Source organism: Sciurus vulgaris (assembly GCF_902686455.1).
Source record: "Sciurus vulgaris genome assembly, chromosome: 16".
NCBI lineage: Eukaryota > Metazoa > Chordata > Mammalia > Rodentia > Sciuridae > Sciurus > Sciurus vulgaris.
Window position 1 is genome coordinate 4564167 of NC_136477.1, and position 27048 is coordinate 4591214.

General features: G+C 53.1%; 1 protein-coding gene across 2 annotated transcripts in view; it reads left to right on the forward strand.

Annotated features, from left to right (window-relative positions):
- Positions 1 to 25407, forward strand: part of VAV1 (vav guanine nucleotide exchange factor 1) — a 50419-nt gene extending 25012 nt beyond the window's left edge. Inside the window, exons 2-27 of one of the 2 annotated variants that reach the window (XM_079115302.1) lie at positions 2916 to 3032; positions 3154 to 3212; positions 3316 to 3384; positions 3640 to 3748; positions 3834 to 3929; positions 4733 to 4801; positions 4983 to 5086; positions 5567 to 5666; positions 6272 to 6367; positions 6564 to 6632; positions 6768 to 6854; positions 6955 to 7040; positions 7473 to 7605; positions 8473 to 8582; positions 9268 to 9369; positions 9549 to 9646; positions 9729 to 9751; positions 9919 to 9964; positions 11505 to 11641; positions 11931 to 11996; positions 14319 to 14350; positions 17115 to 17231; positions 18999 to 19086; positions 20894 to 21008; positions 22858 to 23006; positions 25101 to 25407. In XM_079115302.1, the coding sequence (XP_078971428.1) occupies positions 2916 to 3032; positions 3154 to 3212; positions 3316 to 3384; positions 3640 to 3748; positions 3834 to 3929; positions 4733 to 4801; positions 4983 to 5086; positions 5567 to 5666; positions 6272 to 6367; positions 6564 to 6632; positions 6768 to 6854; positions 6955 to 7040; positions 7473 to 7605; positions 8473 to 8582; positions 9268 to 9369; positions 9549 to 9646; positions 9729 to 9751; positions 9919 to 9964; positions 11505 to 11641; positions 11931 to 11996; positions 14319 to 14350; positions 17115 to 17231; positions 18999 to 19086; positions 20894 to 21008; positions 22858 to 23006; positions 25101 to 25154 (2331 nt within the window). In that variant the 3' untranslated portion in view covers positions 25155 to 25407. Of the gene's footprint in view, positions 1 to 2915; positions 3033 to 3153; positions 3213 to 3315; positions 3385 to 3639; positions 3749 to 3833; positions 3930 to 4732; positions 4802 to 4982; positions 5087 to 5566; positions 5667 to 6271; positions 6368 to 6563; positions 6633 to 6767; positions 6855 to 6954; positions 7041 to 7472; positions 7606 to 8472; positions 8583 to 9267; positions 9370 to 9548; positions 9647 to 9728; positions 9752 to 9918; positions 9965 to 11504; positions 11642 to 11930; positions 11997 to 14318; positions 14351 to 17114; positions 17232 to 18998; positions 19087 to 20893; positions 21009 to 22854; positions 23007 to 25100 lie in introns of both variants that reach the window. The other variant, XM_079115301.1, reaches the window with a different exon arrangement.
- Positions 25408 to 27048: the final 1641 nt, after the last annotated feature.

Sequence of the window (27048 nt, forward strand, 5' to 3'; positions counted from 1 at the left end):
TAAAAAATACTTTATGGGTAAAAATGCCAGCGAGGGTCTGAGCTGCCGTGGGCTGCAGTCTTCTTGCGGGTGCAGGGTCTGTCTCGGTGCTATGGAGTGGAGTTGCTGGATGTCCTGGGCTGTGGCAGTTTCTTAAAGCCAGACATGGTGGGGTTGGCTGCATGGACTGGCTCCCCCTTTCCCGAAAGCTCTCCCTGTGGCATGTGACGCCACCTGAGAATGTTTCATGTGAGGCAGAACCTTTTTCACAATTAGAATCGGTCCCCTTGAATCCCGCTGCTGCTTTATCGTCTGAGTTAAGGGGAGGGACAGGTGGGGGACCATGGCCTGCCGGGCAGTGAGAACATCTGTGGGTGTGTGGGCTGTCTTGTCTGAGTGCAGTTACTGGCACCCCAGAATGCTACAATGCTATCCACGGATCGTACGTCACCACAGACAGAACGATAAAGAAGTCTGCAATGTCGTGAGCTTCAGCAAAAGGGACAGGGGTGTCTGGAGAGTTGCCTCGCGGTAGGATTCCCACCGTCCTTCACCTAGTCAAGCATGTGACATCCGTGAAGCACAGAGAGGCTCGCCTGTCTCGCCCGGGGACTGCAGAAGGGCAGATCCCCAGGCCGCCACCTCCATTCACCTGGCTAACAGGCGTCAGGTCCACCACGGGCAGGGCTCTGCTGAGGTGCTGGACAGCACCCGGGGAGGAAGCCGTGGCTCCACCTCCTTAGACTGCATTTCACTTCTGGGAGGTGGACAGTAAGGGTCAGCAGAGGCAGAAGATGCCAGAGTGTGCTGCGGAGTGTGGTTTTCAGTATAGTGTTTGGAGGAGGCCTCGTGGAGGGGCCAGCCTCCAGCCCTGGAGGAGGACCCCTGAGATGGTCTGCTGGGAGGGAGGAAAGGTTTATTCTGCTCACAGCTTCTGAGGTTGTCGCCATGGTTGGCCGGGTTCACTGCTTTGGGCTGGTGGTGGGCTGAATGTCGTGGCATGTGGCAGAGGGAACTGCTCACCCAGGGCAGCAGGAAGCAGAGATGGGAAGGGGCCACGGTCCCATATCCCCTTGGAGGGCACACCCCCAATGACCCAACTTCCTCTTACAAGACCCCACTACTAAGGGCTCCACCACCTACCAGCAGTGCCATGGCTGAGGTGAACAAGCCTAGCATAATGGCCTTTGGGATGGTTAAGGTCCAATGATAACAGACACAGAGGTTTAAATGACAGTTAATTCTTTAATAACAAATGCCCGTGCCCCCTCCGTCTATCCTCATTCCTTTTGCTCCTTGCCGCTCCAACACACAGGCTCAGTCCTGCCTCAGGGCCTTTGCATGGCTGTGCCCTCTGCTTAGTATGCAGTTTCCCCTGTGCTACGGGTTGAACTGGAATTCATACACTGAAGTCCTCATGCCTAATACTTTGGAACATATTTGGAGATAGATACTTCACAGAGGTAACGAAGTAAAAATGAGGTCATTAAGGTGGGTTCCAATCCAACGTGATAGTTTCCTTATATGAAGAGGAGACTAGGCACAGAGAGAGGGATGAGCATGTGCACACAGGGAAAATGTGGCCATCTGCAAACCCAGGACCACGGCCCAGAAGAACCTGTATTAGTCAGATTTGTCATTGCTGCAACCAAAAGTCCTCACAAGAACAACGGAGAGGAGGAACAGTTAACTTTGGCTTGTGGTTTCCGAGGTTCAGTCCAACGCTGGCCACTTTCAGAGCCCTGGGCTGAGGTGAGGTGGAGCATCAGGGCAGAAGCAGTCCAGAACAGGGCCACTGGGAAGCAGAGAGCGCTCCACTCACCAGGGGCAAAAGGCACGCTCCAGGGACCCTCTTCCTCCAGCTGCACCTGCCTGCTGGCAGTAACCACCCAGTAACCCACTCAAGTGGGTTAATCCACTGCTTAGGTGGCAGCTCTCATAATCTAGTCGTGTCACCCCTGAACATTCTTGCATTGTTTCACATGAGCTTTGGGGGACACCAAGCCTCTAGCACAGAAGCCCAGCCTGCCTGCTCCTCGTTCTCTCACTTCCAGTCTCCAGAACTGTCCTGGACGGTTCCCGTGCCTGGAATCACACAGGCGTGGTGCTTTGTGACTGGCTTCTTTTCCTGAGCCGTCTTCGAGATCCACCCAGGTGGTAGCACGAAGCAGTACTTCTCTGCTTTCTCTGGTTGAGGAATACTCCGTTGCGTGGACTTCCCTCTTCTGGACATTTCCTATTGCTGGATCACATAATACAGGGCTTTGGAAGGTGCATTTTAGTCAGACCTTCTTATGAAAACGTGTCAGACTCCCGGTCCCCACTGACTCGTGGGTAGTGTTGGGGGTGAGGGAGAGGCCGAGGCTGCATGTCAGCGGAGGCTGGTGGACCGGAGGTTGGTTACACGCTTTAGAATCTGAGGACCTGAGGAGCGCTTTCCTTTTCTCCCACCAGAGCCAGGTGTGTGAAAGCCCGAGCGATGTCACGTGTGCCTGACTGCTGCTTTAGTCAATACCTTTCAGATGCCAGTCACAGCAACCCAACAAACTAGCTTGAATGAGGCAAAGACTGTGTTGGCTCAAGAAAGAGAGTTCAGGGGAATCTCATACCTATGGAATCATCCAATACCTGACCTGGCCGTGACTGTGGCAGGGTTCACCCACACTTTAGCATGCCAACATGTCATTTATTTTGATGGCTGAACAGTCCTGTTACATGGATATGCTACACTTTGTTTACTTGTTAGTGATTAATTTCGGGTGCGGGGACAGGAGGCTAGATGGCTTCAGGTATGGCTTGATCTTTCTCAGAAGGCAGCATGATTTTGTGGGAGGGCACTCGCACCTTCCTTTTTCCCTCTGCGGAGGTCCCCAAGCCAGGCTGCCCAGGGTCAGCTTCTCCTTGCCCTTCACCCGCCCCCATTTCTCTCCCCACAGTTCCTGTGCCTTAAGAACATCCGAACCTTCCTGTCCACCTGCTGTGAGAAATTTGGCCTCAAGAGGAGTGAGCTCTTTGAGGCCTTCGACCTCTTCGATGTGCAGGATTTTGGAAAGGTGAGCTGGGTACCTAAAGTCCCAGGAGACTCCAGGTCTAGCCTCAGCACTTGGAGGCTGAGGCTGTGCTCTGGCAGGGGTGTGGGAAGGGGCTCTTCAGTAGCCACGGTCTTTGTCACAGGTCATCTACACCCTTTCTGCTCTGTCTTGGACTCCAATAGCCCAGAACAAGGGGATCATGTGAGTAACCGTATGGGACACTTGGCGGGCCCCAGTCCTCCCCGTCTGTGAAGCCATCTCCCACCTGGCCCCAGGGCCCTGGCTCACACCTTCTGCTCCCCAGGCCCTTCCCCACTGAGGAGGACAATGTGGGTGACGAGGACATCTACAGTGGCCTGTCTGACCAGATTGAGTGAGTACCAGGTCCCCATGGGAGTAAGGCTACCTGTGTGTGTGTGTGGGGGGGGCGCCTGAGGGACATGGCCCTGCCCTGGGGTCTCAGGGGACACAAACCTGCCCTGGGGGTCTGAGGGTCACGGTCCTGGCCTAGGTTGGGAGGACGCAGCCCTGGGTTGGGGTGTCTGAGTGGCCACAGCTTTGATCAAAGGGGTCTGAGGGTCCCTGATTTGGGGGCTGCGGTGGCCCTGCCTGACTCCGAGTCCCCCAGCGACACTGCGGAGGAGGATGAGGACCTGTATGACTGCGTGGAGAACGAGGAGGCCGAGGGCGACGAGATCTATGAGGACCTCATGCGCTCGGAGCCCGTGTTCATGCCGGTGTGGTGGGCAGCTGGCGGCGGGCAGCGGCGGGCGGCGCTGGCGGGGCGGCCGGGTCCTAACACCGCGTCCTCCCCGCCCGCAGCCCAAGATGACGGAGTACGACAAGCGGTGCTGCTGCCTGCGGGAGATCCAGCAGACGGAGGAGAAGTACACGGACACTCTGGGCTCCATCCAGCAGGTGGGGCGCCGGGGCGCGCAACCCTGTCCGCCTCTCCGGCGCGGAGCGCTCCCCTGTCCCCGGTGCTTTGCATCCCTGGGTCTCTCTGCCGTTCCTCCTGTGACCTGTCTGTGTCCTCTTGACGCTCGCTCGGTTCTCCGGTGGCCTGCTTCCTCAGGTGGCTTTCTCCACCTGTCTCCTTTCGGCCCTGCATGGGGCTTTCCGCGCTGGCCCTGCTGCTGCTGTCTGTCTGTCTCTGTGGTCTGTCCTTCCTCTGCGTGACCAGTGAACTTCCCGGTGCTGCGTCCCTACAGCCGCGGGGCAGCGTTTTCCGCTCTAAGCACAGGGCTGCAGAACACCTTCATCATCCCCACAAGAAAGTCACCCCCACCTTCCCCAGGCGCCGGCAGTCACAGGTCCGCGTCCTGCCTTTGTGGAGCTGATTGCTCTTGATGTGCCTTTTAGGGGAGTCACCTGCTAGGTGGCCCTTTGCATCTTGCTTCTGTCACTGAGCTCACTGTCCACAGGTCCGTCCACACTGCCGAGGGTGTAGGAGCCTGGGGCCTTTCATAGAATAACCTTCTTACCTATTTCACCTGTGCGGTCCTGGATGGATGGCATTTGGGTTGTTTCCACTTTGGGGCCATGATGAATAATTCCGCCCTGAACTTTAAGGTGTAAGCTTCCGTGTGGACGGCCCCCTCTCTGTGTCTCCCTTCCTCATGGCTTCCTTGTCTCTCTCCTCTGCACATCTCTGTCTCCCTGGGGCCGACTGGAGGGAAGGGCCTCATCCTCCCTGGCATCCTTCTCTCCCTGCTCCGTAGCACTTCATGAAACCCTTACAGCGGTTCCTCACACCCCAGGACATGGAGAACATCTTCGTCAACATCGAGGTGAGCCAGTGGATCCCCGACCCTCTTGGGCCTCTGTTCCTCAGGGATCATCTGCGGGCATCACCTGACCCTGGAGGATGGGAGTTGGAAGTTGAACAACCAGGGTGGGTGGATGACCCTTCCATGCCCCACCCCTGGGCCCCAGGCTCTGAGCCCAGCCCTCGCCCCTTCCTCCAAGTAGGACCTGCTCCGTGTGCACACCCACTTTCTAAAGGAGATGAAGGAGGCCCTGGCCAGCTCTGGAGCACCCACCCTCTACCAAGTCTTCATCAAATACAAGGAGAGGTAAGACCCAGCTGGCCAGATCAGAGCCTGGGGGTCCTGCCCGGCCGGGTGGGGCTTTCGGGAGAGCGTACCATCAGACCACTGGACGCGAAGACTTGCTTTATGCCCACAGGCCAGGGGCTTCCCATCTCTGGTGCAGTTCCCAGTTCTGCCATGTGGCACTGGGAAGCTACTCACCTCTGTGCATCTCCTTCCTTGTCTGTAAATCACTTTACTTGGTTTTGGGAGGGTTGAATAAATTGAGGCGTGAAGTGCTTAGCACAGCATTAGCACACAGAAGGCACTCTGTAAGTGTTCGTTAAATAAATGAACATTGGGCAGAGACTAATGTCAGGCTTTCTGCTAAGAGTCTCCTGTGCATTATCTTATTTAATGTCACCCTAACCCTGTGTGTAGGTGCTAATGCTAGGCCCACTTTATGGATGGGGAGAACGGGGCTTAGGGATCTACCCTTACCCTTTGGCCTGCCTCTTCCTGTAGGTTCCTTGTCTATGGCCGCTACTGTAGCCAGGTGGAGTCTGCCAGTAAGCACCTGGACCAAGTGGCCACAGCCCGGGAGGATGTGCAGATGAAGCTGGAGGTGGGGGCTGGGCTGCCTCTTGGGGGTTCTCCTCCTGTTTGAGCTGGAAATGGCTCCACTTTCCAGCTGGGGATCTGTTAGAGGGTGAGGGAGGGATGTTCTGGGCAGCCAGGTGGAGGAAATGAAGCAGGGCAGAAGGACCAGCACACGGAACCCAGCCTCAGCTCAAGTCCTGACTCTGGCCTGCACATTGCCCCCAGGCTGAATGACAGCCCTGAATGGGCCCTAACACTGATTAGGCCCCATGTGGGGGCTGAGCTTCACCCTGACCCTGAGCCGAGCCCCAGAGCGGATCTGTGTGTCTAGTGGAAACTCAGAGAGGATCGGGACGATGAGGATGGGGCCCTGCAGCCCCTTCAGCGGGCAGCGTGCCTGGCCTCCAGCCCAGCAGCGTTGGCCAGCCTTGGGACGGCCCTTCCTTTCCTCATGGGATGCACGACTGCTCCCTTCTTGGTGGTCCCTTGCTGGAGAAACGCAGGCAGCTCTGGGGCGGAGAGGTGCCTGTGTGCTCGCTCACGTCTGTCCGCCTGCAGTCCTCTGCTTCGGGCTGGTCCTGGCCACTGGCCTCCGTGACTTCCTCAACACCTGTGTTCTCTGCTCCCCAGGAATGTTCTCAGCGAGCTAACAATGGCAGGTTCACCCTGCGGGACCTGCTGATGGTGCCCATGCAGCGCGTGCTCAAGTACCACCTGCTTCTCCAGGTGCTGGGCACAAGTGGGGTGCTCTAGGCCAGGGCTGGCGAGCTCAGCCTGTCGGTGGGAGGTGGGGCGGCATCCCTGGCCTGGGGCTCCAGGACCCGCTGGGCTGGGTCATTCGGGCTGTGCCCCAGCCTCCAGGGGGAGCAGGATGAAGGACCTCCTGGGCTCTCCAGCTGAAGTCCGACCCTGGTCCTCACAGGAGCTGGTGAAGCACACGCAGGAGGCAATGGAGAAGGAGAACCTGCGGCTGGCCCTGGACGCCATGCGGGTGAGTGGGTGAGGTGGAAGTGGGGCACATGCCGTGGGTGCCCCCGGTAAGCCTCCTGTTGCGGGCTGCTGTCTGTCTCGGGCGGGTTAAGGACTGTGTGAGTGTAAGGCCACGCTCTTCCCTGCCCCACTCCAGGACCTGGCGCAGTGCGTGAACGAGGTCAAGAGGGATAACGAGACCCTACGGCAGATCACCAACTTCCAGCTGTCCATCGAGAACCTGGTGAGGGGGTGGAGCGGGAGGGCCAGGGGTGTGGTCACATGGGAAGGGGTCTGGTTCCCTTTTTGGTTGTCACTGGCTAGACCCTCTGCGTGCTGTGTAGGGCCAGTCTCTGGCCAACTATGGCCGGCCCAAGATCGATGGGGAGCTCAAGATCACTTCGGCGGAAAGGCGCACCAAGACGGACAGGTGGGTGGAGCCAGCTTGGCTCTGGGGTGAGGCCTGGGCAGGGGGCGGGGCCGGGCCTCTTGATAAGGCAAGTGGGTGGAACCAGCCTAGACGCGAGGGAGGCCAGATTCCTAGACAGATTTGCGGTTGATGTTCTCATGGATTTGGGGACGAGTCTGGGTAGGAATGGGGATGGGGTCTGATTTCTAGGAAGAAAGATGGGTGGGGTCGCGCAACCAGAGTGGAGCCTAGATGGGCCGAGTAGGTGGAGCCAAGACTGACAGGTGCCTGGGCTAATGTGGATCAAGTGAGTGAGGTCAGGGCAACGGAGGGCACGGCCAAATGGACCGAGGAGAAGGGACAGAGTCCCAGAGGGGCAGGAGGTTGAGGCCAGCAAGGAGGTGGGAACGGTTGGGCGGAGTCAGACCGGAGCACTTGACCCGTGACTTGCAGGTACGCGTTTCTGCTGGACAAAGCTCTGCTCATCTGTAAGCGCCGGGGGGACTCTTACGATCTCAAGGTCTTTGTGAACCTGCACAGCTTCCAGGTTCGGGATGACTCTTCTGGAGACCGAGAAAACAAGAAGGTGGGGCTCTGACGCCAGAACGGGGGGCCTTCTTGTCCCCGGGTGCAAGCAAGGGGCGGCTCTGGCTCTCCACTTGGCCTTTGGAACACTGACACGTGCGCACACGTTTGCTGGAGTGCACAGAACTGGCGTCCATCGATCTACTGAGCACCTACTGTATATCCTGGCCATTCCTCTAGCTTCTAGGGCTAAAACTGAAAACAGCAGATGTGATCCCTTCTCCTGTGGTGCTTACGTTCTTGTAAGAAGCTTGAGAAGACAGCGAATCATTCCACAAAGAAAGTGCCAGAGGGGCCAGTGATGGCCCTGGGTGCTGTAGGGGCTGTCTCCGGACTTTGCTGGTCAGGGTGGCGTCGGTGGCCATGGCCTTGAGCCGAGCCTGCTCTGCCTCTTGGTTGTCTAGCCCTCTTTCTTTCCCTGTCCCTCCATCCCTCCTCCTGAAAGGCCCCCCTCCCGAGGCTGCCTCTGTGTGTCTGAGTTCCCAGTCTCCCTCATGGGCGCCGATTGCTGTCTTGAACTTGCCGGTTTGTGGGTCTGTCTCTCTCCAGGCTGGAGCCCAGGGGCAGGTCCTGCTCACTGCTGTGTCTCCAGCTCCTCAGCACGGGCCTGTCTCCCAGCAGACACCCAGCACATGCTCTGGAACTCACTGATGCATAAATGTCATCTTGCGCGCTGTGTGTGAGGCTTGTGTGTGTGCGTGTGTATTTGGACCTCCCAGGCAGCTCCTGATGAGGGCACCGGGCATGGCACTAGGGGCAGAGACAGTTGTTGCCCTGACCTCTGTCCCTGTAGGGGAGGGGACCCTGGGAGCTGGCCCCAGCTCTGTGGGGAGTGGGTGCCTTCATTCCGAGCTCTGCTTCTCTGCAGTGGAGCCACATGTTTCTCCTGATCGAGGACCAAGGTGCCCAGGGCTATGAGCTGTTCTTCAAGACTCGAGAACTGAAGAGGAAGTGGATGGAGCAGTTTGAGATGGCCATGTGAGGCCCCTTCCCCTCCCTCTGCCCTCAGAGGACTCCATCTTGTGCATGCAGGGCTGGGTGGCAGCACTGTTCTCTAATCCCTGCTCTGCCCCGACGTGCCATGGACCACTCTGAACTTCAGTTTCCTCATCTGGAAAGTGGGAGGAATGGCTCCAGGTTGTGTGCAACCTTGGAATGCCAAGATTTTGGGCAAGCCTCAGCCACCAGCTTGAAATCTCTCCTCTCCCTCCTTTCTCCTCCTCCTTTCCCTTTTTCTTTCCCTCCTCCCCCCTTCTCCTCCTTTCCCTCTCCCTTACCATCATCTCCCTCCTCCTCTCCTCCTCTTGAGATGCAACTCATATAACAACCTCACCATTTTCATAGCATAGAGATGGGTGGCATTTAGTGCATTCACAGCGCCTTGCAATGTCCCCTCTTTACTGCAAACTTTTCCCCACCCCCAGTGAGGACCCCATGCCCATACCTCACACTTCATCCCCCTCTCTCCCAGCCCCTGGCGACCACTGGTCTGCTCCCTGTCTCTGCACACGCTCCCAGCAACAGTATTCAGCCCAGGCAGGAGGTGGAAATCCACCTGCTGATGACCAGATAAACCCCGGGCGGTCCGTCCACACTCGGAACGCTGTTCAGCCTGCGGAGGGATGATGTGTGGGTCCTCTCTGCTTGTATTTTCTCCTTTCAGCTCCAACATCTACCCAGAGAACGCCACCGCCAATGGGCATGACTTCCAGATGTTCTCCTTTGAGGAGACCACCTCCTGCAAAGCCTGCCAGATGCTGCTCAGGTGGGTGCTGGGAGGGGCCCTGGGTCCTGGGCTGGCCAGCCCTTCCTCTCTGGAGTCCCCCCCGGGAGACCCTGCCTTGACCCGTCATGCTGCCTCTGGTGAGGACGCGCACCCTGGGCAGCAGGGTTGGGGTGCCCGTCCACACCACCGACTCTCCTTCGTCTCCCCCTGTGTTCCAGAGGCACCTTCTACCAGGGTTACCGCTGCAATCGGTGCCGGGCACCTGCGCACAAGGAGTGTCTGGGGAGGGTTCCTCCGTGTGGCCGACATGGGCAAGGTACCCACGGGAGGGAGCGGGGGTGGTGGGCGGGCTTCTCTGTGGGGAGCCCCACCCTGACTGTCTCTTTCCCCTCCCGTAGACTTTGCTGGAACTGTGAGGAAGGTGAGACCCCGCCCCACCCCCGCCTGCTCCTTCTGTGCATGGGGAAACCACAGGCGGCCAGCACCCAGGAGACCCCAGCAGTGGGCACTGTCCTTCGCCGGGGGGACGGCGATGGGCTGCAGAGCCCCCAGGCTGGCCATGCTGGCTTTCTCCACCTCTCCTTCCAGGATAAGCTGCATCGAAGGGCTCAGGACAAAAGAAGGAACGAACTTGGTGAGCGGGCAGGGGCAGGGGCGCGGGGGCGGCAGGAGAACTGTCCCCTGCTCCAGGGCTGTGGACCAGGCACCGGTCTTGATAAACACGGAATGCTCATCATGCCTGGCTTTAACGCTGCGACCCGCGAGTTCCAGCCTGAGAAACCCAAGGCCATTTCAGTAGTAACACCTCGATTTCCTTCCTGGCTCGGCTCAGCTGCCCTGACGGGGATTCCTGGAACTCGGCAATGTTGATTAAGATCCTCTTTCTAGAGGCGCGTGCCTGTAATTCCAGCAGCTGTGGAGGCTGAGGCAGGAGGATGTGAGTTCAAAGCCAGCCTCAGCAACTTAGCGAGGTCCTAAGAAACTCAGTGAGACCCTGTTTCTAAATAAAATGTAAAAGAGGACTAGGATGTGGCTCAGTGGGGAAGCACCCCTGGGTTCAAGCCAAAATGAAACAAAAATCCTTCTTTTCTTCCATCCTCTTATTGACTTCTTTCCCCCGTGCTGTAGCCTTAGCTGGCCGGGCTCACCTCTGATGTTTCACCTCTACAAGACGGGGTGAAGACTTCTTTCTTTCTCTCTTCTGTATTGGGGCTCCTGCATGCCAGGCAAGCGCTCACCACTGAGCCGCGCCTCGGTGCCTGGGTGCTTTGTACCAGGACAGAACACACATGTTGTCAGGGGCACAGAGGGAACAAATCTTGAGTGTATGGCTCAGTGAATTTGTGACCATGCAGTCAGCCATCAGATCAAGGTTTAGAACATTTTCCTTGCTCCAGAAAGGTACTGTCCAGTATGAAATAAAATGAGTCGCCATTACACAGCCTTGATCCCTCTGTTCACTCACGCTAGCATTTCAGCCACTGTCCCCTGTGGCTGGTGGCTACCATGTCAGATGTGCACATTGTGAACATTTCATCACCGCAGAATGTTTTATCACACAGTACTGCTAGTCATTTCCCATGTGTCTCCCAGAGGAGTCTAACCTCTGTCATGGCTGATTAATTTTTCCTGCCGTTGGATTTCCTATGAACAGAGCCATGGATGGTTTTGTGTATGTTTGTCTTTTTGCATCTGGTTCTTCTATTCAACACAAAGCCACTGAGATTCATTGATGTGGTTGCTGGTAGCAGTAGCTCATGCTTTTCCATTGCTGTGTAGTATTCCATTATATGACTGTGTCCCAATCTATTTGTCCATCCTATTAAAGACGTGGTTTGTTGCCAGTTTTGGGTCATAGCGAATAAAGCTGCTATGTTCATCTTGCTCCTGGCTTTCCAGGGTCAGGTTTTTGTTTCTCTCGGGTGCACGTTAGAGTGGCATTGCCAGGTCCCAGGTGGGCGTGTGGTTAGCTTTCGACGTGTGGCTGTTGACGTGCTGCGTAGTAGCCACTTTCAAAGTGGAGCCGTGAGAACCTGCAGACATTCCAGCGGCTCAGTCCTCGCCCCCTGGGGCTCTGCGGGGCCTTGCACTCCTACCCGCTTTTGGTGGGTGGCGAGACCGCTCTGGAGGTCCCTGACTGGCACCACCTGGTGCCACCCCTTCCTGCCCCCCAGGCCTGCCCAAGATGGAGGTGTTTCAGGAGTACTACGGGCTTCCCCCGCCTCCCGGGGCCTTCGGGCCTTTCCTCCGCCTCAGCCCTGGAGACATCGTGGAGCTCACGAAGGCGGAGGCTGAGCAGAACTGGTGGGAGGTATGGCTGAGGCCCTGGCGTGGGGGTGGGGCTCAAGTGGGAGGTCAAGGTGCAGGTGGCCTTGGGGAGCAGGGCCATGTCCCAGGACTCTGAGATGGTGCCTGGCGGGTGGTGACGTCCACAGGGATTTCTGGGTGTGGTCCTCTGAGCTGGCCAGAAGTTGGTACCGGTTGGTACCTTCCTGGTCTTCCAGAGAGAGACAGGAAAGCAGAGTGGCCATTGGGCAGAGAGGTGGACATACACACACGCCAATGAACTCTGTCTATGTCTTTGTCTCCTGGCTTTTTAGGGCAGGAACACAGCTACCAATGAAGTCGGCTGGTTTCCCTGTAGCAGGGTGAAGCCCTTTGTCCACGTGAGTACCTAAGGCTGGACGGGATGAGGCGGGGGCCAGGGAGGGGCCTGCGGGTGGGTCATTCCTCATGGCTTTGCAGCTCCGTCAGCTGACCTCAGAGTGGGGCCAGCCTGGAATGGTGATGGCCTCTTCCTCCTGGATCCTTAATGTCTGGGGGCTCTCCTTCCCAAGGTGTGCGGCAGGGGCAGTGGTAGGGGTCCAGAAGGCGGGGTAGTCCTGGCTTCCCTTGGAGGGACTGAATCGAGTCCTGAAGACCCACTGTCCACTCTGGATGGACAGGCCTGTCCGCCTGGCCTCCTAGCTCTTCTCTGCTCACTCTTTACAGTCACTGTGAACCCCTGCTACTCTCCCCCAACCTCAGACACCCCTTCCTCCCTTAGTCGCAGTAAATGAGCCCCCTTCCCACTTCACAGTCTCAATGGGAGCCCCTTGTTCACGTGTGATCTCAGGGGCTCCCGGGTGCCAGTCTACATATGTGTTCTTTATTTTTCCTGAAACAGTTGAAAGTAAGTTTGTGGATTTATTTTCCATTTACCCTAAGTACTTGATAAGAGCAAGACCCTTCCTGTATGGGGCCATAGCGTGATTAAAAAAAATGAATATTATAATCTGATTTAGTGCATAGTGTGTGTTTAAATTTTGCCAGTTTTCCCAAAAATGTCACATAGAGATTTTTGGTCCTGTGATTTCTCCACTGTCAAATCACACAGTGAGTTTCCAGGGCCTCCAGGGTAGATTCGGCAAGTTGCCATTCTGCATTCCATCGGGTCCCCAGCCTCTGCTGCTGCCCGCTCACATGACCCTTGTCTGCCTGGACATCCGCACTTCACTACGGAGGCTCCAGGGCTCAGTGTGTGCCCCGTCCTCAGCCCAATCCCCCCACCCTGACTCAGCTGGGGGTCTTCCCTTATCCCTGTGCACAGAACATCTCTTTCTGTTTCCCTTTTTAAACAATCGAGGTGAACTTGGCACGACCTAAAGTCAACACAAAGCCAACCGTTTTCGAATGCACTGTTAAGTGGTGTTCGTTCACCTGCAGTCATGACTCTCTGGCCTTCTGGAACAGGCAGTGCACGGGCATGGAAAGTGAGCTGGCAGTCACCGCGGGGTGCGTGACAGGCCTGAGTTTCCTCTGGGGGTGATAAAAGCATTTAGAACTCAACAGGGAGGGACGGGGTCCTCCTTCTTTTAATTATAATTTTTAAAGGTGGTAAAACACACGTCACCTGAGGTTTATCTACTTAGTCATCTCTAAGTGGCCGCTGCCAATGGTCCTGTGGTGTCCGTTGAGTGCATTTGCACTGCCGTCCACCCCCAGAACTTTCTCATCCTGTTCAGCACTGACCCCCGTCCCCTCCTGGCCCCTGGCACCCAACATGCTATTTTCTGTCTCTGGATCTGACGACTTCAGGGGCCTCCTGTGAGTGGGTCCCGCAGTGACCGCCTCCTTTCAGTGAATGCAGGGTCACCCATGTTTGGGTGTCAGAACTTCCTTCCCTTTGAAGGCTGAGTAGCAGCCCCGGGTGTGGACGGCTCAGGGCCTCCACGCCGGACACTAAGGCTGTGTCACAGTTTGGCCATCTTGCGCAGTGCTCCTGGGACTCTGCGTGTGCCCACATCTCTTCCGTTCCGGGCACACACCCAGTGGTGGGCTCAGTGGACCATGGAGCAATTACGGTTTGTGATTTTTGAGGAACCGCCTGACTCTTCTCCACAGGGGCTGCTCCCGTCCACACGCCCGCCGGCCGGGCACTGGGCTCCAGTTTGCACATCCTCACCCGCACATGCTACTTTAGGGTTTTTCTTTCTTCTGATAAAGGGTGCGAGGTGGTGCCTGTGAGCACTCTGGGGCTTGTTTAGATCAAGCGTCGGGTCGGCATGCGCTTTCGGTGAAGAGCCGGAGAGCCGGCGTCTCCACTCTGGGACCACTGCTGTCTCTCGGGACTCCTCGGCTCGCAAACAGCCATAAAAATAATCTGTAAACAAACAGGCATGAACGTATTTTTTATGACATTTAATTGTGGACACTGACCTGTGAATTTGACATAATCCTCACAGGCCAGGAAACCTTCCTTTGGTTTCTGCCAATCATTGAAACAGGTGGAAGCCATTCTCAGCTTGGGGGCCACGGTGAACGTGGGAGGAGGGCCCCGCCTGCCTGGGCGGGGGGCAGCTCCCTGCCCCCCTGCAGGCCTGGAGCCTGTGGATGGCACCGTGGCCGGCACAGTGCTTCTCAGTGAGCGCTCGTGCATGAGTGGGCAGTGAACCAAGTGCGCGGCCAGGCTGGGCTGCGGCCCTGATGGGTGTCTGTCTCTGTTCCAGGGCCCTCCTCAGGACCTGTCTGTCCATCTCTGGTGAGTAGGACCGCATCCTCACTTTCAGCAAGGGGCTTCTGGAGCAGGGCACTGGCTGGCACGGGAGGGGCCCCCAGACCAATCAGCCCTTTGTCCTCTGAACCCTGGTGGTTGACCTCAGAGTCCAGCCCTGGGATGAGGGCTCCTTGGTGGGGGTGGTGGCAAACAAAGGAAGCTCCTGCCCTTGGAGTTGGTGGCAGGAGGACAGTCGGGTGAGGACCGTGCTGCTGCTGAGGGCAACACGGCCTCCTTCCCTTCGATTCTGTTTTTATCTTGAGCACCTGTTGAATGTCGTCGAGCAGGTGTGGCTTCCGGCTCCTGCTCACCTGGGTTCAGCAGGGCCCTGTGCTGCCAGCTGTAAAGCCTCTGCACTGCCCTTTCCCTCTTTGGAACACAGCTTCCCACGGGATCCGCTCCACAGCGTTGAACTCCTTAAACTCCTATCCAGTGCTTGGTCCTGGCCTGGCCAGCCCTAGGCACTTGACCAGGGCTTAGCTGGGTTGTCACCACACTGTCCTTCCCAGGCGAACATCCCCATGTGGGCACCTCTGACCGTGGGTGGCCCTGAACTCTGAGGTCTGGGTCTTTTGCCTGACTCTGGGGGCAGGACTTCTCTCCCAGGACAGCACGTGGCCGGCGGCAGGCCTGTGCAGGGTGGTGGTATTTTTATGAGCGTGTGCCAGCGCTTTAATGAGCGCATTTAATTCCCGTAAAAATCCCCATGAAACCCAGGCGACTCTCACTCCCCTTGTGGCTGAGGAGGAATCCTTCGTTGCAAAGGAAGCTCCGATGGGAAGTGATTTATCCAGTGTTGCATGCGGAGCAAGTGATGAGGGGTGGGATTCGCACCCAAGGCTCGCGTCTCTTGGGGGTCCCAGCAGTGAGTGCCAGCCCTCAGCCTTCCCCGAGTCTCTGCAGTGCAGCGGTCACATCCATTGCTGCCACTTGTCACAACGTCCCTCTGTGGAATGTCCCCCTGTTCAAAAGAGGAATTTGGGACCCAGCGCAGCACAGGTCTCCCCCAGGGCAGAGCGAGCCCCCCAGTGTAATTCCAGCCTGTCTGGAGTCACCCAGCGCAGCCGGCGGGGACCAGGGCAAGTCTACCCGGGCTGTCCTGGTCCCGGGCTGCACAAGTCAAGTGCAGCGCTAAAAGTCCCCGAGATCAAGATGCCTAATAGGCTAAGGCAACGTTTAAAAAACCAAAAACAAGGCAAAAATTTGCAGTGAAAAAAATATGAAAATTGAAAACACAGGATTCAAGATCACTGGGACAGACGTCCAAGCAACAGCTGTCCCTACAGTCTGTTTTATTCATCTTGGATTTATTTTGCACTCATTTTTAAAAAAAGAACTGAGATGAAATCTACAAAACATAAAATTAGCTATTTAAATATTACCTGGTTACATTGTTATATATTACATATAATTGCAATTATGTGTAATCAACATTTATTTTTTATATTGCATATTTACCCTTATCTCATATTATTACATATCTTATATTACCTTTGTGTCATATTATTATGTATCTTATATTTGAATTATTATATATCATATACAATTACATATATGATTATATTTATGTAGTATTTTACATTCATATCACTTAATGATATATTTATCACATATTACATGCAAGATATTTACATTGTTATAAACAATTAGTATTATTTATATTGCACATTTATATCTGTAGCATATTACAGACCATATATTTTAATACATAGTATATTTATTCAATAGTATATTTATATTTTGTTGCTTATCTTATAAATTATACACTCCATAGGAATGAACATTTATTGTTTATAGTGCACATGGACATTTAAATGCTATTATTTAATGCTACATGTACACTGATATTCCTATTATAAGTTATATAAAATTGAGTGTTCCACATAACTAATCCACGTTACCCGCTTTGCACGCTCAAGTCACATAAACAGGTCCATGCGGCACGTCTAGTCAGTGTTATTTAACGTACTCACAGGGGTGTGTCGCCGCACACCCCAGAAGGAACCCCAGGTCCGCTGTCAGTCACCCCCATCCTCCCACTCCCCTGGCACCCGGGAGCCACTTCCTGTCCCTGAGGCATCCCTGTTCTGGACATTTCCTGTCTGTGGAGTCACGTGCGTGAGACAGTGTGACGTCTCAAGGTGCATGTGTGACGGAGCATGTGTTAGCACTTCATTACTTTCTTTTGGCTAATGCTTATTTTATTTCAATTTTTAAAATGTTGCATTAAGAGACTGGGGAGATAGCTCAGTCGGTAGAGTGCTTGCCTTGTAAGCACAAGGCCCTGGGTTCTATCCCCAGCACCCATAAAAAAAAAAAATGTTGCATTAAAATACTATTTTATTATTATGTCTCTGTGACTGGGATTTTCACACCTGAGGTGAGTGCCTCAGTCTCTTTACCCTACTTCTGTCCTGGTCACCAGGATGATGACCATCCAGTGGGGCATTTGGTACAATGCCAGTAATGGCCCAATTTCAGAGACCCAGCTGGACCCAAGATACTGAGCTGTCCCCTGCAACCTGTGTGTCAACCCCCTGCAACCTGCGTGTCAAACCTTGGGTGACTTGCACAAGCCCGTTGGCCAGTGCCCACCTCTGGGCTCACCAGAACCCCCATGGTCTTACCATGTGTTTAAGGCCTGCTAGACTCGCCACGCCCACTTCATACAGCAGGTGGCTGGGGGAGCAGCCTCAGTACGCTAATGTGGTGCCAGCGTGTGGCCCTCTCTCCTGGTGTGTCTCTGCAGGTACGCCGGCCCCATGGAGCGTGCCGGGGCAGAGAACATCCTCGCCAACCGCTCGGACGGGACCTTCCTGGTGCGGCAGAGGGTGAAGGACGCGGCAGAATTTGCCATCAGCATTAAGTAATTCCTCCCTCCCTGGCCCTTCTCCCCCGTGACCTGAACCCCACAGGTGCCCAGAAAGAACACCTGGTCTTTCCTTTATAAAAATGTACCGTAATGACAGCCACCTTTGGCTGAGCTCCTGCTGGATCCTGGGGGCTTTTACCTTTCTCTTTCTTTTTAACTCATGGATAATTCATGAGAAAGAGAATTGATTTCTGTGGAGACGCAAAAGGCTGTTTGTTGTCAACCAGTTGGCCCTGCTGGGCTGCAGAACTTACTCCTTCCACCCAGTCATACTGGGGACCCGGCACCCCACCTCCTCCAGCCCCTGTCCTCCCCTCTCAGCCTCCAGTTACCACTGCTCTGTTCTCTTCTTTGAGACCAACTTTTTCAGCTTCTACGCATGGGTAAGAACATGTGGCTGCCTTTCTGTCTGGCTTATTTCACTTAACATGATGTCCTCCAGTTTATCCATGTTGTCGCGAAGGACAGGGCTCCGTTCTTTTGAATGGTGGAGTAACATTCCACGTGTGCGGAGGCCGTATCTTCTTCATCCTCTCTCCATCGGTGGATACCTCTGCTGATTCCACACCTTGGCTGTCATGAACAGTGCTGCAGAAAACATGGGTGTGCGAGTGTCTCCTGCAGGCTGATTTTGTTTCCTTTGGATATATGACCAGTGGTGGGATGGCCGGGTCACAGGATAGCTCTATTTTTATTCTTTTAAGCAACCTCCATACCATTCTCCATGAGGACAATGCCAATTGACATTCCCACCACTGTGTCATGATCTTAAGTGGGGGCTTCACCTCTGGGACTCTTATTCTGTGTGGGTCTCCAGAGGTTTTGTATTTGCTTTTTTTGGGACCAACAATAGGCTAATTTCTTTTTTTAGGTAATGTTTAGGTTAATTTTGTAGCTTCCCAGTCTACACAGGTGGTTTACAGTCAAGCCCAGAACTTACGAGGGCATACCTCAAGAGGGAATTTCTTTTCCCCTTTGGGTCTGAGATAGGTAAGCCTTCTTACCACCTGCTTTCATTGACAGGTGGCGTTTCTCTGACCTACCCTTTGTCCTGAGGTAGAGTTCTCTGGACAGTCCAGTGTTGTGGAGGATGAGCAGGCCACAGTACCAGCTGTCCCCCTCACATGGGCCCAGTAACTCGACTCGTATTTCAACACAATCACCAAGACAAGCTCCTTGCTTACCAAGATCAGCAAACCTGTTAGGGTGGCGTTCATTCTTACGGCTCAGATTTTAGTTTCATCTTTACTTTTGGCCTCTGGGGGTTTCCCTTACCTTTTTGAGAGCCCAGCATCTCCACCCCCTGGGAATTTGTAGTAGGTCGCCATATTGGCAGGAGTGGGAGTCTCCTTCCATATTTTCTTCTATTCTGTGGTTTGCCTTACTGTCAGAAACGCTTCTCTTCTTCCATATCCTTTCTATTTATGGTCTTCCATGTTGGCAGAAGTGGAGATTCTTCCCCCATATTCAGGAACACTGCTATCTTTCTAAGTTCTTCTTGACTTCTCAACCATTCTGTGAGTCAGGGAAGATGGTTCCTCTTGAACATGAGGAAGTGTTGAAGGCTTGGAGCAATAAAGGCCCAAGGGCAGGGATTCTATTGGGGCAGTTTCTGATTTTGGGGGACGAGGGTCACCCTTCCCTGAAGGAGCCAATTGCTTATTCCGCTGTTGGGGGTACCCACTGTGGCTGAGGGATGGCGGGCACATGCCTGGTTCCAACTCCAGGGCCTCATGCTTGGTCCTCTCTCCGTGGTTCCAGGTATAATGTCGAGGTCAAGCACATTAAAATCATGACGTCTGAAGGACTGTACCGGATCACAGAGAAGAAGGCTTTCCGGGGCCTTGTGGTAAGAGCAAATCTACGCTCGGGCCCCGCCTCCCAGAACGGGGCCCCCCCCTCCCTGCTCCTCCATCCTGGAGCCCGTCTTCCGTAGCCAGAATGGCCTTTCGAGGACGCTAGGAGCTGTTGGCCGCGGACTTACTGTTAATGACCAGTGACGACGACGGTGATGATGATAAGCATTTAGAGGGCATTTATTAGTGCCCGGTATGTTATAGCTAGGGCTCCAGTCAATCCTCGAACTCTCCTCGAGTTCCCACATCACTCATGGGTGAATCTGAAGTTTAGTCCTTCATCTCCAGTCACAAATTAGCAGAGGCCACCTCTGCCTGACATCCAGGTGTAGCTCTGTCTCCTTTGCTGTGACCATTCTGCTGAGAGTTCAAATGCCTTTGAGTGTTTTTGCTTCTGTTCGGTGCTTTGTAATTTTGATAATTTCTTTTAAGAATTTTAAGCCTGTTGGTCTAAGGAACATGGGTCCGACCCATGGTCTGAAGGAAAATCCAGAATTTTGCACATATCTGCTTTTTTTTTTTTTTTTTGAAAGGGAGCATCTTAGATTTTACCCAACCCTCAAAGGAATCCTCAATTCCCTAGAAGGTTAATTCATTCCATACATTTTTTTTTCTCCCCTAAACTTTTCTTTTCCTTCCTTTCTTCCTTCCTTCCTTCCTTCCTTCCTTCCTTCCTTCCTTCCTTCCTTCCTTTCTTTCTTTCTTTCTTTCTTTCTTTCTTTCTTGCTGGCTGGCTTGCTTGTGCTGGGGATTGAACCCAGGGCCTTGTGCATGCCAGGCAAACACTCTACCAACTGAGGTATAATCCCAGCCTCTCCCCTAAACTTTTAATTTTGGAACATTTCCCCTCCTTTTTTACTTCTCAAAAATTGCAGAAGAGGCATTGGAGTAGTGTAAGGAAGACCTGTGACCCTTTCATGTGGATTTACTCATTAGTACTCTGTTGCCTCTTGGGATAGCCCTATCTGTCCCCCGAATCTGATTGGGTATCACACATGGCATTTGGTTCTCCTCTCTTTAGTCTTTAGTTTGTAACAGTTCCTCAGTGTGTTTTTTTTCTTCTTAATCTTTTGTGACATTGGCATTTTTCTGAATCCAGAACTCCAAAGCACAGACCGTTTGTCTTGCAGAACATCCTTCAGTCTTGACTTGCCTGAGTGTTTCCTCGTGACTAGAATCAGCCTGAACGTTTGGGGAGAGGGGCAGGAGTGGCAGAGCTAGGGCTTGAACTCAGGCCTGAGGTCTTATCTCAGAGGCGGGCTCAGGGTTACCCACTCTCCTGCCCCTCATCTCCCGCCCCGGCTTTGAACCTAGGATCTTCTCCTCTAGGCGGTGGGACTGTGGACAGAGAACTTGCCTTCTCAGTCTCTGTGACTGAGTCTCTCCATTTACAAAGTGGGAGAATCATGAACCATTCACCACTTAGGATCCTTAGGAGATCCTGCAGAGGTGTGGTGTGCGCCCTGGCTAGCACATAGGTGCTAACATAGGTGGTAACAGCAGTTACCACCATCATTAATTGTAAAGATGAGGGCGCCACTGGAGAGACTGAACTTGGTGAGCTGGAGAGTCGGTCTCTTTAGCACGAAGTGAGGTAGTTTGCCGTTAGGAGACCTGATCTTAGGCTGGGTGGTCTCTTCTCCATAACATGGTCTTGGCTGCCCACCAGAGGGAGGAGCTCCCCATTGTGGGGAGAATCCAAGGAGTCACCTACCAGGGAGTTCAGAGTGGGACCCCGGATCTGCTCCTGGTGGGCTGGCCAGCCCGGGCAGCCTGGGCAGCCGGCCCCTCCCATTGCAGGAGCTGGTGGAGTTCTACCAGCAGAACTCCCTGAAGGACTGCTTCAAGTCGCTGGACACCACCCTGCAGTTCCCCTACAAGGAGCCCGAGAGGAGAGCTGTCAGCAGGCCGGCAGGTAGGAGGTCCTGGGTGGTGGAGGGCGAGAGTCCAAGGGCACGCGATGGGCCATTCCTGTGTGACAACAGAACTCCTTCCTGCCCTGCCTGTCCCTCCCCCGGAGTGATCTGCATGTTCCTTTGCTAGTATGGAAGGTGAGGTGGGATTACATGAGCATAGCCGGAACCAGAAGGGGACTCCACCTGCACCTTTTAAGGCTAAGTTCAAAAAATCACTATCAGGGAAGAATTAGCATCTGTGATCGTCTCCCCCATAAGACAAACCCACTGGTGTCCTCTGAACTTCCCTTCCCTTTGCATCTCACCTACCGGGTTTGTTGAAATTATGAGGAATTGTTAGATACAGTTTGTTACATGTTTAGATAATTAGGATATGTACTTCAGGAGTCTGTTCCCAACAACTGCACTTAATTTCACAGATACAGCATTGAGAATTATTTAGACTCCATCTGTTATTTGTTTTCCAAGTTTATTTTTGAAATTCTGATTCAGGTTCACATTTCATCTTGCTGGAGTGCATCCTGCAGTGTATTTTTCAGACAAATATATGGGGGTAGAATAGTTTCTGAATTCTTATATGTCCAGACATTCTTAAAGGATGGATTTATCAATCAATCATTGTTAAAATGTTGTATTCTTGAAAAAGCAACATCACCATCACACCAGTACTTCAGGACATGAATTGCCTCTATGTTCGTCACCCAGTCAAATGTTTCCGTCTGTCAGCATGTTATTTACCCTAGTTTGCCTACCTTTCTGTATCTTTGTCTATATTTACGTCCACATACATATCATGTTTGTCCTGGTGTGCGAATGTGTGTATATATCCATTTTCAGTCTGTGAAATGCTACAAATTGGGCTGCAGGTATAGCTCAGTAGTAGAGCTCAAGGCCCCAGGTTCAATCCCCTGCAATGAAATAAAAATTACAGATTAATTTTATATGTTAAGTTTTCACTTAACATTATACTATGAAGAGTTTACCATGACCCACCTTAAGGTAATTCAAATTAATAGCCTAGAATGACTTTTTTTTTTTTTTTTTTTTTTTTTTTGTACTGGAGATTGAGCCCAGGGGTGCTTTACCCACTGAGCCACATCCCTAGCCCTTTTTATTTTGTTACAGGGTCCTGCTAGATTGCTTAGAGCCTCACTAAGTAGGTGAGGCTGGCCTTGAACTTGTGATCCTCCTGCCTTAGCCTTCTGAGCCACTGGGATAACAGGCCTGTGCCACTGTGGCTGACCCTAGGATGGAATTTGGTCATTTTTTTCTTGTCTATTTTCCTGGACTGCAGTCACCCTGGGTACCAATGGGGGATTGCTTCAGGGCCTCCCATGGATATTGGAGTCCACCAGCGCTCAGGCCCCTCTTATCAAATGGTGTAGTATTTGCATACAACCTGCATGCTCCTGTACACTCAGATCACCTCTAGGTGGCTTCTAGTTCCTGATACAGAGTAAATCCTACGTGATGCTCAGCATGCCATACCACTTGGGCATAAGGACAAGAGGGAAGTCTGCCCACATTCAGCTTGATGGCCATTCTTTCTTCTGGAATATTCTCAACATGTGTGCGGTTCACAGATGCAGGACCTGCAGACGCAGAGAGCTGATGGTCTATAAAACTCACCAAAAAATGTCAATGCGTGGTTTTCCTTGCTAACTTGGCTGCTGCTCCGTGGGGGATGGTGCTGGAATGCTGGTGTCCCTTCAGAGTAGAGGACATCCCGCACCCTGCCCAAAGGAGCGTGGAGTTTTCCTCCTGAGAGCGTCTCCTCGCTCCTCTGCCCCCACGGTGGGTGGGTACCCGTGCCCAGCCCTCACCCACTCTGCTCTTTACCCACAGCAGGAAGCACCAAGTACTTTGGCACAGCCAAAGCCCGCTATGACTTCTGTGCCCGGGACCGATCGGAGCTGTCCCTTAAGGAGGGTGACATCATCAAGATCCTCAACAAAAAGGGGCAGCAAGGCTGGTGGAGAGGGGAGATCTACGGCCGGGTGAGGGACATGTGGGTGTGGGTGACCAGGGTGGGGCCTGGGGTCTGGCTGTGGGGTGACCTGGCCACGGGACACAGCACTGGAGCTGAGGAGTGGAGGAGGTGGGCTGGGGATCACATGGAAGTCTTTCCTGGTTGGAAAGGACGTAGACTCGGTTCATTTATGCAAACTACATTTATGTACTGAGCACCTACTAGGTGCTAAGGAGACAAAAATAAGCATTGTAAAATCAGTGTCCTCGTAAAACCCACAGTCTAGAAGGAGGATGCAAGCTAAACATATGAACCTATAACCAAGCAGGGACACTGAGTGATCGGGATTGAGATGGGGTGATGCAGGCTGGGACATGAATCCTGAGAGAACCCTAACCTGCCCTAGGAGCAGATCAGGTGGCCTCTGAGAGGCCAGCTGATTGGGAGGAATAAATGAAGGCAGCTAAGAGAAAAGGTCATCAGTGGGGTTGTACAGGCAAGGGACCAGCACATACAAAGGCCCTGGGGTGAGGAGAGAGAGTGGCATGCTTCGGGGACACGAAGGCAAGGGTCTGTGTCTGCCCTGCTCAGAGCAGTATCACTGGTGCCTGGAGCAGTGCCTAGCACACAGCAATGTTCAATAAAGGAGGTGTGAAGAGGCAGAGGTGCCACAACCACTGGGCTCTCTTGCCTGCTTGAATTCAGACCGTTAGGAGCAGCGTGGCCCTCACGGCTCTGCAGTCCATTCGCTTCTGCCATTTCGAGTGTTTGTTCCACATAGGCACAGAGCCTCCTGGCTTCGTGCGCTGGTGGAGCCTCAGCCTCCAGAAGCCCTCCTTGCTTGAATGGTTGCTCAAAGTATTTGTTGAATGAGGACAGGGATCCTGGGCAGAGCTTGTGTTCCACTGGGGGAAACCAACGCGAAAAAATCAGCTGATCTGGATAATTGCTCAGAGGAACAGGTTGGTTAAGAACTTTGGAGAGAAACTTAGTGAGCAGTGGAGGAAATTAGGATTTGGAAGCATCTTTCAGAGTGTTTAGGAAGGTCTGGGATGTACGGGATTCATCTGTGCATCCACACGTCTCCCATCTTTCATGCATCCATTCATTTCCGTTTATGCCTCTTTCCATTCACCCACCCATTCGCCTATCCATCCTCCCACCCACCCATCCACCTATCCATCTATCCACCTATCCACCCACCCATTCACCTATCCATCTTCCCACCCACCCATCCACCTATCCATCCTCCCACCCACCTATCCACCTATCCATCCTCCCACCCACTCATCCACCTATCCATCCTCCCACCCACCCATCCACCTATCCACCCACCCATCCACCCATCCATCTATCCACCCACCCATTCACCTATCTGTTCATCCATCCATCCATCCATCCATCCACCCACCCATCCACCCATCCGTCTATCCACCCACCCATTCACTTATCTGTTCATCCATCCATCCATCCACCCACCCACCTATCCACCCACCCATCCACCCATCCACCTATCCACCCACCCATTCACCTATCTGTTCATCCATCCATCCATCCACCCACCCACCCATCCATCCATCCACCCATCTTTGTCTATGCCTGCACATATCCATTCATCCATTCCTACCCAAGCATTTATCCACCCATCCATACTTCTACCATTCCTCCATCCAACAAACATTTATCAAGAATGAATTGTGTGCCAGGAGCTATTATAGGCTCTTGGGATCCAGATAAAATCCTCTGCCTGGGTAGAGCTTATGTACTTGGAGGAGGGGGTTTCAAGATCAGGCCTGTAAATAAGTAAAATATGTAATCAGTTGGAAGATGATAAGTGTGTGGACAACTGGAAAGCAGGAGAAGGGTAGGATTTGGGGGCCATAGGACTTGCAAGGTTGAATAGGGTGATCAGGAAGGCTTTACTGATAAGGTGACATGAGCAGGGACTTTTAGAAGATAAGGGAGGTCATCATCCTTGTGTATATTTGAATGATGGATTTTCTGGGGTAGAAGGAACATCAGGTTCAAAGGCCCCGAGGCAGGAGGGAGCCTGCCTAGTGTGCTGCGGAGCCATCGGAGAATATGCAGAGGCTGCTCTGATGGATTCCTCATCTCTTTCCAGGTTGGCTGGTTCCCTTCCAACTATGTAGAGGAAGATTATTCTGAATACTGCTGAGCCTGATGCACTGGCAGAGAGAGAGGAGAAACTCCAGGCTCTGAGCCCAGGATGAGCAGGAAGCAGTCCCACGGCTGTGACAGGTCCCAGTGGGCGAAGAGTCTAGATGGACTGTCCAGGGCCAGCATCCAGTTGGCAGGGCTCCCGGGATGGTGCCCTGCCATGGTTAACTTATAACTCACTGATTGCCTCTTGGGTCCCCCCGAAGGGCGGGGCTCAAGGCAACTGCTTTTAATAAAATGATAAATGCAGAGCTGGTGTGTGCAGGAGGACCTGGAGCGGGAGGCAGGGAGGGAGTGCCATGCTCCAAATCCACTCCCACCCTCCCCTCAGCCCATCGCCTCCCGCAGTCGTGACAACAGACTGGAGGGGAGACGATTCCCATTGCCTTGAGTCAGGACCCAGAATGTGCCATTCGCGTGCTTTCTCTACAAAAGAGGTTACTGACTGTCTTCATTCTCCCCACCTCCCAATTTTGCTGAGCAGAGGACATGTCATCTCAGATAATTCTCCATAAGATCATGTTTAAATTCCAAGGGCTTTGGCCCGGGGATGCTGGGGAGACAGTTGGATTTCTTCTGTCCCCTGCCACCTGCCTGACATCTTCCACATCTCTTGGCACATGCCAGACGTCAGTCATTTTTTTTCTTTCACACTGGGTTGGGATGGCGGTACATCCTGGTTTTCCTGGGGTGGTCCTGACGGTTGCCCTGGTGTAGTTATGGAACACGATGCTTTAAATTTTCCAAGGTGTCCTGGTCTGGATGATAAATTCTATGGTTGCCCCTTCCAGAGGCAGACCCCAAGATAAGGATTGAGGGTGCACAATTTTATTTGGCAGATGATCCCAGGAAGTAGTTAGAAAGGAGTTAAGAATAGAGATGGGAAAGGAGGAACCAAGGTAGGGAGCATCCAGGGGCAGCTGGGCTTGTTCCTGTTGGGAGACAGGGTAGAACATGCCTTGGAGTTTAAGGACGAGGGAGCCGAGGTATTGATCCAGCAACTTCCATTGGAATTGCTTGAGGTTGCTCTGGTGGCCAGAGAATGACAGGGGCTTTGGAAACCATTAGTCTCCATGGATATGGTAAGTTCTGGTGGGTGGTGGGTTGGTGCATCGGGGAGATCTGCTGCACCTGTTAGTGCAGGGACTCTGCCTGTGCATCCCTTGCTTCCACTTGGTGGGGGTGCCATAAGCAATGTGTGTGAGAACTTGGTAGAGCTTGTGTACCCTGGACTCCAGGGGGCCATGAGGGAATCCTATTTTCTTACATTGCCTTGAAGCTCTCTGGGTTGTGGGTGGGCTGGTAGGTACGGGGATCCATCTCTGGACCATCTGACTGTAACTCTGTTCTCTGCAGTCCAGTGGTTCTTCTCAAAATTGAATAGACCTGCTTACTTTTGTTGCAAAAAAATGCTGACTGGACTGATGAATGTTCTTGCACATATATTATTTATAATCAGACTTCCTTTTTTTAAATTTAATAGGCTTTACTTTTAAAATTGTGGTGAAATACAACATACAATTTACTGTCTCTCCATTTTTAAGCGTTCGGTTCAGATGTGTTTGGTATATTGGCAGGGTGGTTCCTGCTCCTGGTCGGGTTTCCATTCTGCAAGATTGAAACTCTTCCCGCTAAATAGCTCCTGTCCCCTTCCCCACCGCTGGCAATCAGTATTCCCATGCTGGGTTTTTAGCAGAAGTCCTTTAGGGCTTAAATTTTTTATGCTCATTAATTCAAGATTCAGAATCTCAAAATAGTCCTAAAGTTCAAGATCCAGAAAGTTGCTTTTTTGGTAAATCTCCTTTAGGCTTCTGGAATAACCCTTATGAAGCAAAAGAGAAGGACTGATGGGAGCAGCCAGGGTGGAGAAGGACCATAGCCTCTAAGTAATT